At 37.3% G+C, this 14,193-nt stretch overlaps 1 protein-coding gene across 2 annotated transcripts in view; it reads right to left on the reverse strand.

The window, feature by feature from the left end:
- MIB1 (MIB E3 ubiquitin protein ligase 1) overlaps positions 1-14,193 on the reverse strand; it is a 99,579-nt gene that overhangs the window by 7,449 nt on the left and 77,937 nt on the right. For both annotated transcript variants that reach the window (XM_081562753.1, XM_081562754.1), the window contains 6 exons: positions 13,472-13,633; positions 11,192-11,373; positions 9,523-9,715; positions 5,101-5,179; positions 2,081-2,194; positions 616-716 (listed from right to left, as the gene is read on the reverse strand). In XM_081562753.1, coding sequence (XP_081418879.1) covers positions 616-716; positions 2,081-2,194; positions 5,101-5,179; positions 9,523-9,715; positions 11,192-11,373; positions 13,472-13,633 — 831 coding nt within the window. The remainder of the gene's footprint in view (positions 1-615; positions 717-2,080; positions 2,195-5,100; positions 5,180-9,522; positions 9,716-11,191; positions 11,374-13,471; positions 13,634-14,193) is intronic.

The following is a 14,193-nucleotide window of genomic DNA, read 5'->3' on the forward strand; positions in this document are numbered from 1 at the left end:
ACGTCCGACTCTATGCGACCCCAAAGACGGCAGCCCACTAGGCTCCCCCGTCCCTGGGATTCTCCAGACAAGAACACTGGAGTGGGTTGCCATTTCCTTCTCCAAGGCATGAAAGTGAAAAGTCAAAGTGAAGTTGCTCAGTCCTGTCTGACTCTTAGCGACCCCATAGACAGCAGCCCACCAGGCTCCCCCATCCCTGGGATTCTCCAGGCAAGAACACTGGAGTAGGGTGCCATTCATTGCCTTCTCCGATAATGACAAACTTTCCCAAAGTGTTTTTACTAATTAATATTCCCATCAGCATGTGTGAGTTGCGGCTGCTTTGTACTTTGCCTGAACACTCGATACTGACAGTTTCTAACACTTCCCCCCCGAATCTGACAGGCAGGAAAAGTGTGACGGAGCGTTTTTTCATGTTGGGTGTGGTGCATTTCCTATTTTGTCAAGTACTTGATGAAATCTTCTAATCAGATCTTGCTGACTGCAAATATTCAAATACTACAAGTGATACACTAATATGAACCACACTTGCTATAGACAACACCAGTACTTTTTTAGAAAAAGAGGCATTGGCGCTCTTGGGAGTCACTCTTCACCGTGGAGAAGCGCTGTTACCTGTTCTTTGATGTCCTGTAGCTGCTGCTGCAGCTTTTGCACGTCCGCGTTGACGTTGGTATTATCCTTGTCCTTCTGCATCACCGGAATATTCCCACTGGCTAAAGCACACACAAAGAATCTTAATGTTATGACTGTTGTGAAGCAAAACTGGTTTTTTTATTTCAAAGTTATTACTTTTATTTATTAAAAGCACGAGACTATTATTCGAATGCTCTTAAAAAACTTTTTTCCTACATGGACAACGGATACAGCAGGTACATTCATGTTAAACTTCTTCATTTATAATTTTCAAAAAGAAATAGGTTCACACATTAATTTCTAATTATGTTTAACTCAGTTGGACAATAATCCACACTACAAAGACACTTCCAGGTTTTCCAAGGCTCTCCTGTTGCTACTGATCCGAGATGAGGAAATTCATGAAAGAAAGGTCTGTGATACCTACCAAATGGAGGGAAATTTTTTTACTTCACTTTTCCTATTCTCTAGATACTTGGACTTTTACTCTAGTTAATCTGTCCCCAGGATTTTTACCCTGCTCTATTGAGGATAAAAACAAAGCGGCTACACTAACGTTATTCCTCATCCTGCACAGAACAAAGAAATCAAAGAGACCATCCAGTTTACGCCTCGTGCAGAGATGAAAACTATTTTTATACCGCTGAACTACAGGTGACCCTTGAACAACACAAGGGTTAATCAACAAATAACGTATAGTGGCCCTCCAAATCCACGGTTTCTTCACATTACTGGACTCGACCAACCACACACGAACCATGTAGTCCCGTAGTATTTACTACCAAAAAATATCCAAGTTTTGGGAGTTCCCTGGTGGCCTGGTGGTTAGGATTCCAGGCTTTCACTGCTGTGCCTTGGGTTAAATCCCTGGTTGGGGAACTGAGATTCCACAAGCCATGTGGTGTGGCCGGAAAAAAGACTCAAGTTTAAGTGGGCCCTGGCAGTGCAAATCTGTGATTTTCAAGGGTCAACTGCACAGAAATGTTGAAGGTAAATAACTTACTTTTCATCTTTCCACTGTTCACTGGGTTACACTTCCATTTATCTATAGTTACTCTGTCACAAATAATGACTATTGCACCCTACATAAACCTATTACATAAAGGAATAAGGTTAATACATGTGTAAACTGAAAAAATAATTTATAATATGATGTCCTCCTGCCCTGAGACACAATAAATTTCATCTTAAAAATAGCCAAAGTATCTTTAAAAATACAACAATACTTTGTTATAAAACACACATGGATATTTCCTTAAAAGACTAATGCTTAAAGCTCCATAATCATATTACAAGTTAGAAAAATACAATTTCAGGTTTCCTATAATGTACCTGTTCCTTGAAGATTCAAGTCATATACCTTCTGTTTTACAAGCAGACAGTACAGCGCACTATGAGAAGATGTGTCTATCCAAGTCCCAACAAAGTAAGAAAACCCACTTACAGATATCGTCAGTGGCATCCTCTGCACTTTTCCCTCCACAGCACATGATGAAGGGCACTCTTCGCTCAACCACTGCCCGACATTGCACACACTTCTTCATCAGGCTGGCACAGTCTGCAAATGGCAACACAACACATCTCACAGAAGAAAAGATGAACAAGCTTGCCTTCCTCCAGTCATGTAACAGTGAGATAAACACTAAGTTACAGCGATACACCATTCTACCTTCTCAAGATGTCACCTACCGAAGAAAGCATATTTTTCATTGGTAGCCTCTAGAGTAGAAAGCCCATCGTTATGAAAATAACAGCATTTTCTAATAGACTGGAATAAGCTGAGGGGAAGGTTCAAAATTTTTTTTAAATGTGTAACAAAAATATTTCAAGATCTTAAGGCTTAAGAATAAAGGAGGAGGAGAGACCTTTCATGAATTTAACTACTATAACAAGAATTATAAGGCAGGTAGCATGATATTTTTAAAAACTACTTTCTTTTGTAAGTATTTTATCACTAGTCTCTTAAATTCCTAAAATATACTGTACAATTCTCTTCCTCCTATCAAATTGATGCAGTCTAACAAGGAAATTGCTTAGTGACTACTTTTTTAATGTTAGCACTCAGGACAATTCATCATAATGGACTATCTTTCTAATACCTCTATATTAAAGGTAGAATGCTTTCCCATTCAAAGAAGAAATTCTCAGGCACAATTCAATGTTATTGACTATTAATGTTACACCTAAAGTTATTAATTAATTATAAAATAACACATAGTGCTTCAACACATTCTTTCCTATTAGCATTTATTATGAAAAGTATACTCCATATCTTAGCCTATGTTACCAAGTATCTTTGTCAATTCAAAAACAGGAAAAATAACAAAAACTGTGGCAGGGTATCTTTATGATATGATAGTAAACCTTAACAAAGCACAAAATCACCAATGTGGACAAGGGGGTCATAGACTCTCAACAGCGCTGATGCTGGTGGACAGAGATGCTTGTGGACAGAGATGCTCTGTCAAGGTCAATCTTGTGCCAAGGCCTAAAAAGAGATGGGTCAGATGCTGGCCTAGGCAAGAGAACCAGGTAGGAGCTATTGCTAGCAGACAACTGGTTTGGGATTTGTCTTCAATCTGAGGGCAGACTTTTTTCTGTTGAATTTATAATTTAACAGCCTGAGTATGTACTATGCAGCCACTATTATTTCAAATAGATAGCATCACCGACTCAATGGGCAGGAATTTGAGCAAATTCCAGGAGATAGTGGAGGAAAGAGGGGTGTGGCAGGCTACAGTCCATGGTGTCACAAAGAGTCAGACACAGCTTAGCAACTAGACAACAACAAATTATTTCAAATTCCTGTAACTATTAAGTTAGGTTGTTATATTATTGATATAAAATCTTTCTTCAGCCTGTCCAAAGGGCTGTAACTTCTCCTTCCTTGATTACTGTGCTGTGGAGACTGGACCACCTGCTGTACTATATACTCCTTGAGAAAGGGACATTTTTTTCCCCGCAATTTCAGCTTCTCTAGCAAATATATGTTTACCAATAACAGCATATCTGTAAAATGGAGAAAGCAATCTACTTCTTAGGTTTCTTATGAAAATAAATGAGGAAATACTCAAAAAGAGATTACAATAGTTGGCCCAAATTAAGAAAATAAAATCAGCAGTTGCTCTCATTATATTCTAAAGCAAAAATAATGTAAAAACTTTGGGGAACTCTTGAGGGAAAATATTATACTAAGGGTCCAGAGTCCACATTACCAACTATTAATTATAACCAGCTTTATGACAGGGTCAGCAAACCACAGACTGCAGGCCAAATCCAACTGGTCACTAACGTTTTATAAATAAAGTTTTAATGGAAAGCAGTGCCACCCATTGGCTTACATGCTGTCTAAGGCTGTTGTGCACTACAATGGCAGAGGCAAGCAACTGGAAAGGGTTGAGTTGTTACTGCAGAAATCATGGGGCCCACAAAGCCAAAAATGTTTTCTAGTTGACCTTTTACAGAAAATGTTGGCTAACTCCTGGGCTATGAAAACTTGTATAACCTGAACTCTTTTTACTAAACACAGAATTCTCTTTCTTCTTGCCCTCTGACAGCTGATAATAGCCATTATACCAGTCTCTGGTAAACAGAAACAATTAACTTGAAGCAGAATGTTACAGCAGAAAACGTTGATCATTTCTTAGTTGACAAGCGGCCAAAAAAAAAATAAAAACCAATGCTTAAAGCAAATCTGTGCCAATGAGATTAATCTATCACACAGTTGTTACTTTGGTCAGATTTTATATTAAAAACCAACACCTAAGTGACTGAACTATTTCATAAGAGAAAACACCATGTTTTAGCTTGGGCCAATTTAAGTATGAACTGTTAAACATGTTTAAAATCCTTCACTGACAAGTAAAAATTAAAAGGGAGAACATTAATACTAAATATATTAACTTGCAAAGAACAAGGGAGATACGTAAAAGCAAAGGTTAAAACACTTCTTAAATTTTAATATTACCCCCATAAAGAAAAGATTTCTATAAGCTCTCTTGACACAGAGGTTAAGGAAGGTTAAGAAGGCCAGAAATTATTGCCCCAAATGGCTGCTGTGAGTGGTTCAGCAGTGGAGAGTGTACACAGGAGAGGCCCCACAAAGGTGCAGACAAACAAAGACGCGTTCATTTTATACGTGGAAAAAGGCCATACTAAATGTTTCAAGGTTCATTTTTGGAAAAAATTTTCTCCTGTATGTGAGAAGAGGTCATTTTATTTCATTTGTGCTCACACACAAATGAAATAAAAAGTTGAGCTGGGGGAATGCAGTGCATCCAGCCTTCGCTAACACTCGGGACTAAGGAGGGAAAGTGGTGACACTTGTACAGAGAACAAATGGAGAGTCCCAGGGGCTACCAACTCCTCGGTTCATGAGTTACTTTTTAAAAAATTCAAAGATACAATTTGCTTCGCTTTCTATTTTTATGATAATTCTGAGGAAGTTCTGTTTGGGCTACTTACTCTCACAAGCACACATGTGTCCGCACGGCTGAAAAAGAACAGCTGCTTTCTTGTCGGAGCATACCACGCATTCTTCAATCTGAGAAAAAGAGGGTACAGCATAAGCGTGAACATCTACAAATAAACTGAGTGCCTCTAACAGCTCCTTTTGTATCCAAATGCATTGCTCCTGTGTAAGGAAACTCTTCCACGCAGAGGAATTTACCACAGGCCTCTCCTGTCCTCTATCTAGTCTCCTGGTCACTCATTTTCACAGTTTTTTAAACACCCCAGCTAAGCTGGCCTCATTCCACTTCAGTCTCCCTACCGGTCCTAAAGGGTGACACCAAAAATTCCACTTCCTCCGAGGTCACGGAGAACAGACTAGACTTCAGTTTTCTTTTTTTGCTTAAACTGCTTTTGAGAGAAACATTAAAAGAACAAATGACTGAGATAAGCTAGATTTCTAACATTCATAACAATCTAACCAGATTAGCCACACTGCTAAAGCTTGGAGAGGAGGAGGGGTTACTGGTCCACACCTGAGGAACGCCACCTAGCACATCCTTTCCCAGCGCACAGACCCTCCCCCCAGCCACCGGCTGAAGCCCAGAGCTCTGAACTAGTCTTTCCCCTGATCTCGAAAGCCACAGCCCTCCACAGAGTATTCAAGACTCCCCTCAGTGTTTCTTCCTCTTCTCCACTTAATCTGCATTCTGGATGTATAAATGACTTCTTAAGCTTGCTCTGGTTCTCTGACCCCCACCTGCCCACCACCCTTGGCTCCACATTCACCTTTCACTCATTCTCCTTCCTTCTGACACACATTCACCCCACTTGTATCACTTAACAATACTGTCCACTGATCACCTCTTCACCTAAACAACCGAATATTGGACCTTCCCAACTTAGACCTTGCTATGGACATAGTAACTTCGTGGGAAGCAGTAAGACACGGTTGGTCAGAACCTTAATGTTCCTGGATTCCAATTCCAGCTCCAGTACTAACAAGTTACCTAACACTGTGGAGAGGAAGCTTTTAAAAACTCTGAACAATAAAGAACAATCCTTCTTCACAAGGTAGTAAGAGTCAATTAGAAGACAGGGAGAGGAGTTAGGTGGCTCTTATTCAGGTATATCCTAGAAAAATTCTAACAGATTGGGGGGGGGGGATATCTGAAGTAAGACAGAATAAGACAGAGGAGTAGCAAGAGTTATGAGAACTATTTAAGAAGACTTGGTAACTAATAAAATGTACAGAAGAGAGAAGAAGAAATCTAACATACCTGCTCAGTTTCTAATTTGATTTAAAACAGTTGAAAGAAACAAATTTCAGTCTCCTACAGCTTATAAGATGCAAGACCAGGGTGGTCTTTTCAAGTCTACGATTACACATCCAAGCTTTAGGCCTGTTCAAGATCTGACTACAAAGAAGGGAACAATAACCTTAAGCCCCCAAGCTGCTAACACTATGCGGTACAGCGGCACAATCACAGGAAGGGGAGCAAAAATAGGAAGACTCTGGAAAAGTGGCTAAGGGACCCATACCCTGGAGACAGGTATATTTTTCACAGCTCCCACAAAAGTCTTTCCTATCTCTAAAGGAAGGGGTGAGGACCATGGTAAGTTTCATAGGTGTGCAAGTTAGCTATCCGCTGGCTAGTAACCTAAAAAGAAAAGGAGGCACAATCTGGGTGAAAGAAGAAATGAAAATCCCAAACATCAGCAGCTAGAATTCTGCCTGATTCAGCAATCTTTATGTGAGGGGTATCTTCATATAAATATTGTAGGAATTATATGTGCTAAATACCGGCCAAACATTAAAATGTGACAGTTGAAAAAAAAAGAATAAATTAGATACCATATGTAAAGTGTTTAGTTCAACGCTTAATACACAATCAGTGCCTAACACATGATGATTCTCTGCTCCTCACTATATAAAAGATGGTTGATTCCCAACACAACTGTCTATGTATCTGAATTGTTTATAAAGACCTTAAAATAATCTAGCAAACCAATATAATAATCACTTACTTAGCTATTAGTTCTTTAAAAAGATCTTTGCAAGCACAAATGTTACCCCTTCTGGATTTTCTCCCCAGGTTACATTCCCAGGAGTGGAATTACTATATCAAAGCATGTTTATTGTAAAGGTTTGTATATATATTATCAGGATGGTCTCTCAAAAAAAAAATGTGAACCCAGTGATTCAGCCAATTGCAGTGTTAAGAGAGTCCTCATTTCCCACTTCCCTGGCTAGCAATTTTTGAAGTTTGTTTTTGCTAATTTGAAGAGAATGGTTAATAATAGTTCATAATTTCACATCTGTATTTCTTTAATTGCTAAACAGACCAAACTCATTTATTCTTCCTCATCCAAATAATAGTTTTACAATTTATCTTCATGAAAATGTTCACGATCCTTTAGCCACTTGGGGTCACTATTTCCTTATATTCAAAGGTTCCACAACCAACCTGACAAACCTCTTGGGAGGGTATGTGTAAGTTTTCGTACTTTTGCACAGGAATGAAAATTCTGTAACTTAAAATACAAACAGAAAGCTTTCTGACTCCTGGAGTTCAGAACTGGACTAAAAAGGAGTAACAACATATTCCTTCCTTTCTACCTTCCTGTTCTGTCAACCCTCTCTTGTGTAGACATTATTTTTAATTTCAGCTGTATATTATAACACAGAGGAAAGAATACGGACTTAAGAATCAAGAAAACTGAGTTCAAGACCCAAGTGTCAGTGTACTTCTTTGAGCTTCAGTTTTTTCAATTGAAAACACCAGAGTGACTAGCGGATCAATAAGAGTTCTAAGATGAGACTCCGCTTTACACAAACCTGGGATCTGAACTCATTTCACATCTCTCTTAAAGCACCAATGACATCCTTATACAGAAGAGTAGCTTTTACTCTTAAGTCATAGTTTGCCAAGAGATTACTAATTTATAGCAGGGAACTATCATAAACGTCTCTGTCTTGGTTATAAAACAAGTGCTCAAGAAACGTTTTTGAAATAGGGTTTAATCGAACAAAAAGTTTCAAGCACAACAGCAGAATACACAGGATCTAGAAACAAGAGAACAGCTTAAATTTTTATTCTTTCAGATTCTTTCCCAAACCGTTACTCTGTTAGCAGGTAACTAAAGCAAATTATAAATATCAAGTAAAGCGATTCACATTAATTTATTAAAGCAGGGTTGACACTGACGTAATGCATATGAAATGCCAACACAGTGCCTGGCATACAGTGAGTGCTGCCAGCGTATCCTTCTCCCCTTTATAAGCAGGTTAAACAATTATATACATACTACTAATTCAATACCTCTCATCCAAAAATAACTCCTGGAACTTTTTCCTGTGCCTAAAATTTTACCAATGATACAGTCATTTGGATCATAAAAAACATACAGTCTTAGAAGAAGCCCTATGAAAATCCAAGAAGCATTGGCAAGATTTCACCTTTCAAATCACTGCCAGCTAGTTCACCATGAGAATTAGTGCCAACTTGTTTCTAAAAATGAATGTTAATGTATAGCTTAGGAAATATCTAGAGAAAAATAAAAAGAACAACAAGGGAACCAGAAAAGAGTATAACCTTCATAAATGAAGCCAAAGAAAACCAAAGTATCTTTTGATTTAAGCTACTTACTTTGAAAGAAATTATTTGTAAGAAACTTAAACCTCACTTTACATATATACACATTAAGAAAAACTAAAGAAAATCAATTATTTCATAAACTAAAATGAGTAAGATGATAAAGCACTAAGTTACATGGGGAAAAAAAAACTCAGAAAAGAATCTGCTTCTCAAAAAACAAAAGGAGTCAGATGAGATAAAAAGTTCAGAGATACAGAATTTGGCCATAAAGAATTACAGGATTATCAGACTTCATCTGCCTAATGAAGAGTGGGATACAATATCAAATGAGTAGCATCATCTACGGAGTTTTCTTTCCAAAAATGTTTAAGTTGAAACTAATCAAGCTGTGAGATCTAACTTCCAGTTCAAAGAAATACAAAGGACATAGAAACAAAGAACACCATGATAACACAATCAAATAAATTCAGACTATGTGGACATTCTACTGAAAAAAGTCAACTGGTCTTCTACAAAGAGGAATACAAAACAATTCACATGCTCAAGAAAGGTGTAATATACAAGTAACTAAAACCACAAAGTGGAATTAAACACATCTTTAGGTGATAAGGGACTTTGAAAGTAAAATAGTAGACAACTTTTATTTTTAACTAATAGTATAGTTTACATGTTTCAACTGATGTCTTGATAAATGTATAAATAATACATTCCCATGTTTAGATCTTGCTTAGGAAGAACAAAATTAAAACAGACACACGGCATCATATAATCTTATTTATCATTAATTGTAGTCTCAAAGATCAAAAAATAATAAAATGCTGTATGAAAAACATATTACCTTGGTCCTGGACTGAACTTGCTCTTTACAGATGAGGCATTTCTTGACTCTTGGAGAACATAGAGAACAGGTAGCAATATGTCCACATGGGCCAAACAGAGTGTCTCTCTTCATATCGGAGCATACCATACACTCTTCTAAGGTTTCCGAATCATTACTAATCATAGAAGGACTTCGAGAACCCACCTGACCACTAATAAAAGAAAATAATTCTAATCAAACCTATCAGAATATGTTACAAATTCATTAACTAAAATGTTTTAAAACATCAAGAGCATCATTCGTTTGCATAAAAACTTTAGTTATGTTTAAAAACTAAGATTTATCATCTGTATATAAAACACTGTATACATTACATTTTTCTATCTCTCTGCATTTGTTTTTAGTACATATAGCATGATTCAAATTTCAATTGAACAAATCCTCACCCAATGAAAAAGGGTGAATCTTCTAACGCAGAAGACAAAAACACTAGCTTAAAAAAAAATTAACATGGACAGTTTCACTCAGAATCTTTTTTTATCTACACAGAACCAGCTGAGGAAGACACAGGACATAGGAATAAAACAAAAATCCTAACTAGAGCCCATGTTAGTTGCCCTAAGTACAGACAGAAGGAAGCATCATCCGAGTCCACAATGGACAGGGAACTGTGAAAAATAGGTCACTGCAGCTGCTGTTTTGACATTTCTTTAAATTTATCCTTAAGGAGCATAAAGATTCTATTACAGAAAGGCAGAACACATCCATAAATATATATACACGACACAGAAATACATATGCACAGCCAACTACAGCTACAGAAAAGAGACACACTGTTTCTACTACCATCTTCAGAAACTCATGAAAACGCATGCTCACATGTTCACACAGAGTGATTTCCCTTACACCCCAGTGTTTAAGTTATTATTGCAGTAATTACAGTGCCTTTATCTATATATTTTTAGATATATTCTGTCTTTCTCTAATAGAATTTTATGTTCCTTCAGAATTAAAGATATGTATATACCTCTATATACAACTACTTAGCCATAAAAAAAAGAATAAAATAATGCCATTTGCAGCAACATGAATGAACCTAGAGATTATCACAGTAAGCCAAGCAAGTCTGAGAAAGACAAATATCATCTATCACTTACGTGGACTCTAAAATATGTCACAAACTGAACTGACTGACAAAACAGACATAGAAACAGACACAGAAAACAAACATACAGTTGCCAAAGGGGAAAGGAGCAGGGGGAGGATACATGAGAGGGGTCTGGGATTAGCAGACACAAACCGCCACATAGTCAATATAAAAGAAACAAGGTCCTACTATATAGCAGAATTAACTATATTCAGTATCTTGTAATAAACCATAATGGAAAAGAATATGTATATACATGTATACATGAATCACTGCTGTACATCAGAAAATAACACTGTAAATCAACTATACTTCAATAAAAAATACTTCATTATATTAATTTCCCTGTAACACAGCTTGATGCATGGATTCCAAAGAGGTGTCACTTCATCACTACACATAAATTTTAAGAGAAGAAAGTACAAAGTTCAAGGGACAACTACTAAAATGTTTAATGACAAGAACCAAGTCCTTAATTGTGAAACCACATGATACTTTATGTACAGAATATTAGGTTTTATGAAAATAAATCATACAAACCTGACTTTTTCTTTATGACACTTTGCCAATGCTTTGCAGAGACTTGGATCAGGACAAAGATCAAGCGGTGACTGACCCTTCTTATTTCGAATGCTAAGGTCAGCCCCGTTAGCAGCCAAGAAACAGGCAATAGATGCCGCACTCTTCTTCTCAGCCCCCTGGGTACCAAGTCCCATTATTAACTGAAATCATATGAAAAGAGTCATTATTTTCCCCTTTAGGAATCTGCTATCATTTCTTATTACCAAATATACATACATACATACATATATGTATGTGTGTGTGTGCACTTGCGAATATATGTATGCATGTATATATGAATATGTAAGTGTGGATAAGAAAATGTCTGGAAAGAGCATACACACTATAGAGACGTGATGGACACTCATGGGGTGCAGTCCTAGTATCGTTCCCCTTCTCACCCACCCCCAGTGTCCTCAGATGTACAGTATGAGGACTGACCCATCCTCCGGGTTCAGAAGTGAACCAAAGCTGGTCCAAATCAGTCAGATACCCACTTCATCTGTGCTTAGTTCAGGGGTGACACATAATCTAAATCAAGTCAATTAAGGACTGTAAGACTCAAGAATGGAACTTCTGATTGAGATATTGAGGAAACAGTACTCCCTTTTCTAACAACTTGGCCCTGGAGCTGTTAGCAACCAACTTGAAACAATAAGGGGAGAGAGAACTGAGAAAAGAACAAGAACTAGGAATTAAGACTCAAAGTGGAGAATGAGACAAATCAGGTTCTAGTGTCACCTGAGCTACTGACTCACACGTGAAAATAGTCATAGTAATTGTTAACATTGATGGAGCATCTACAGTGGACTAAGAACTATTTTAAGCACTTCTCATGAACTAACTCATTTAATCCTTACAACCTTATGGAGGTAGTTACTCCCCCTCATTTTAAAATGAGAAAAACAAGGCACATAGGAGTTAGAGTATTTACCCATGGTCATACAGAAAGACAGGCAGCAATTAGCAAACACTCTGGTCTTGGAATCCTTTTACATTCTTAAAAATGATTCTAAAATTCATACGGAAAGGTGAAGGACCTAGAATAGTAAAGCAACTTTGAAAAAGAGGAAGAAAGTTGGACTGACCTCAACATTTATTATAAAGCTACAGTAATCAAGACAATGCATTGGCATTACAGAGCAAAAGACACAGATCAACAGAAGAGAACTGATTTTAGATAAAGGTACAACAAGCGATTCAGTAGAAAAAGATAGTCTTCTCAACAAATGGGACTGGAATGATGATATCCACAAGCAAAAAAAGATGACCCATACTTCATACTGTGTATATAAAAATTAACTCAAAATCATTCACAGACCTAAGTGTAACAGCTCAAACTTTATGAACTTCTAGTACAAAACAGGAAAAAGCCTTAGTGACCTTAGATTTAGCAAAGATTTCTCAGGATACAAACAATAAAAGAAAAAAATTGCTAAATCAGGCTTCATTAAAATTACTATTCTTCGACTCATAGACTTAGAAAATGAACTTCTGGTTGCTGGGGGGAAGGGATACTTAGGGAGTTTGGGAAGGTCATGTACACACTGCTATGTTCAAAACAGATAACCAACAAGGACCTACTGTGTAGCACATGAATTCTGCTCAATGTCATGTACCAGACTGGAGCGGGGAGGGGGTTTGAGGGAGAATGGATACATGTATATATATATGGCTGAGCTCCTTTGCTGTTCACCTAAAACTACCACAACACCATTGATTGTCTATACACCGATTCAAAATAAAAAGTTTAAAGTCTGGAAAAAAAACAAAAAACTATTGCTTCAAAAAATACCATTAAAAGGATGAAAAGACAAGCCACAGACTGGAAGAATGTATGTGCATATAGCATATCTGATATGGAACTTGATTCAGATTGGTAGTAAGAAAACAGCTCAACAACATAATAAATTAAGGTTTGAAGTGACAGCTTTGTCAAATATACATGGGTGGTAAACCTGCAAATGAAAAGATGTTCAATACCAGTAGTCATGAGGAAATGCAATCCCAAACAAAGACAAGACACCATAGCACTCCTGTTTGAATGGCTTAAGTTGTATAAACAGAACCAAACAACTTTTAATAAGAATGCAAACAATACAGTCAGTACTGACTAGTGTTTAGCTCATAAACTAAATTCCTACATTTGTACTTCTGATGAAATATCTGATCAGATGCAGGTTCAATGAGCCATAAATATAAGACCTTGCATTAAAAGATGCTCCTCCTGGCACAGAATTGAAGATTATCTTTGCTCACCGTGTTTTTGGATGGCTCCCAGGCAGCATCGACCTTCCCCACATCCTGCATATCTTGAAGCTGACGCAGCTGAGACAGAGTGTGATGCCTCAGAGCTTCGTGCAGAGGAGTGTCCCCATCCTTATCCTGAATATCTAACTTGGCGCCCGCACGGACCAAAAGCTAGAAGAGAAAAATGTCTCTTTTTCCTAAAGTATTCCACCCACAAGAAATTATAATACATCTAAAGTAACAAAGTTTCAGTTATGTAAGATGAATTTGTTCTGGAGAGCCCCCCCATTGCATGGTGTTGTATTGTGTTCTTACAATTTGCTGAGAAGGCAGACTTTAAATGTTCTCACCACACAGATACACAAACTATGTGTGATGGTGGCTATGTTAATTAGCTTAATTATGGTGATTATTTCACAATGTATTCCTGGATCAAAATATGAAGTTGTACACTTTAAATGTATACAATTCCCATCTATTATAACTTAATAAAGCTGAAAAAAATTAAAATTAAAGTAACAGTGAGAGAGCCCTATCTGACGGGGCTGCCACGAAAGTTGATTTATGTGTTTGCTTGCCACCACTCTGTATCCCTGTGACTCCTTACAAATAATGATGAGCTTGATTATTCAAACATACTGAATTAGGGACAGCAGAAAGAAACAAGACCCAATATGCAGCTTAATTATTCTACTCTAAGATCAAAATAACTGGAGGAAATTCAGGACATT

The sequence above is a fragment of the Giraffa tippelskirchi genome, chromosome 14, assembly GCF_054371585.1.
Source record: "Giraffa tippelskirchi isolate mGirTip1 chromosome 14, T2T-mGirTip1v1.2.pri, whole genome shotgun sequence".
Taxonomy (NCBI): domain Eukaryota; kingdom Metazoa; phylum Chordata; class Mammalia; order Artiodactyla; family Giraffidae; genus Giraffa; species Giraffa tippelskirchi.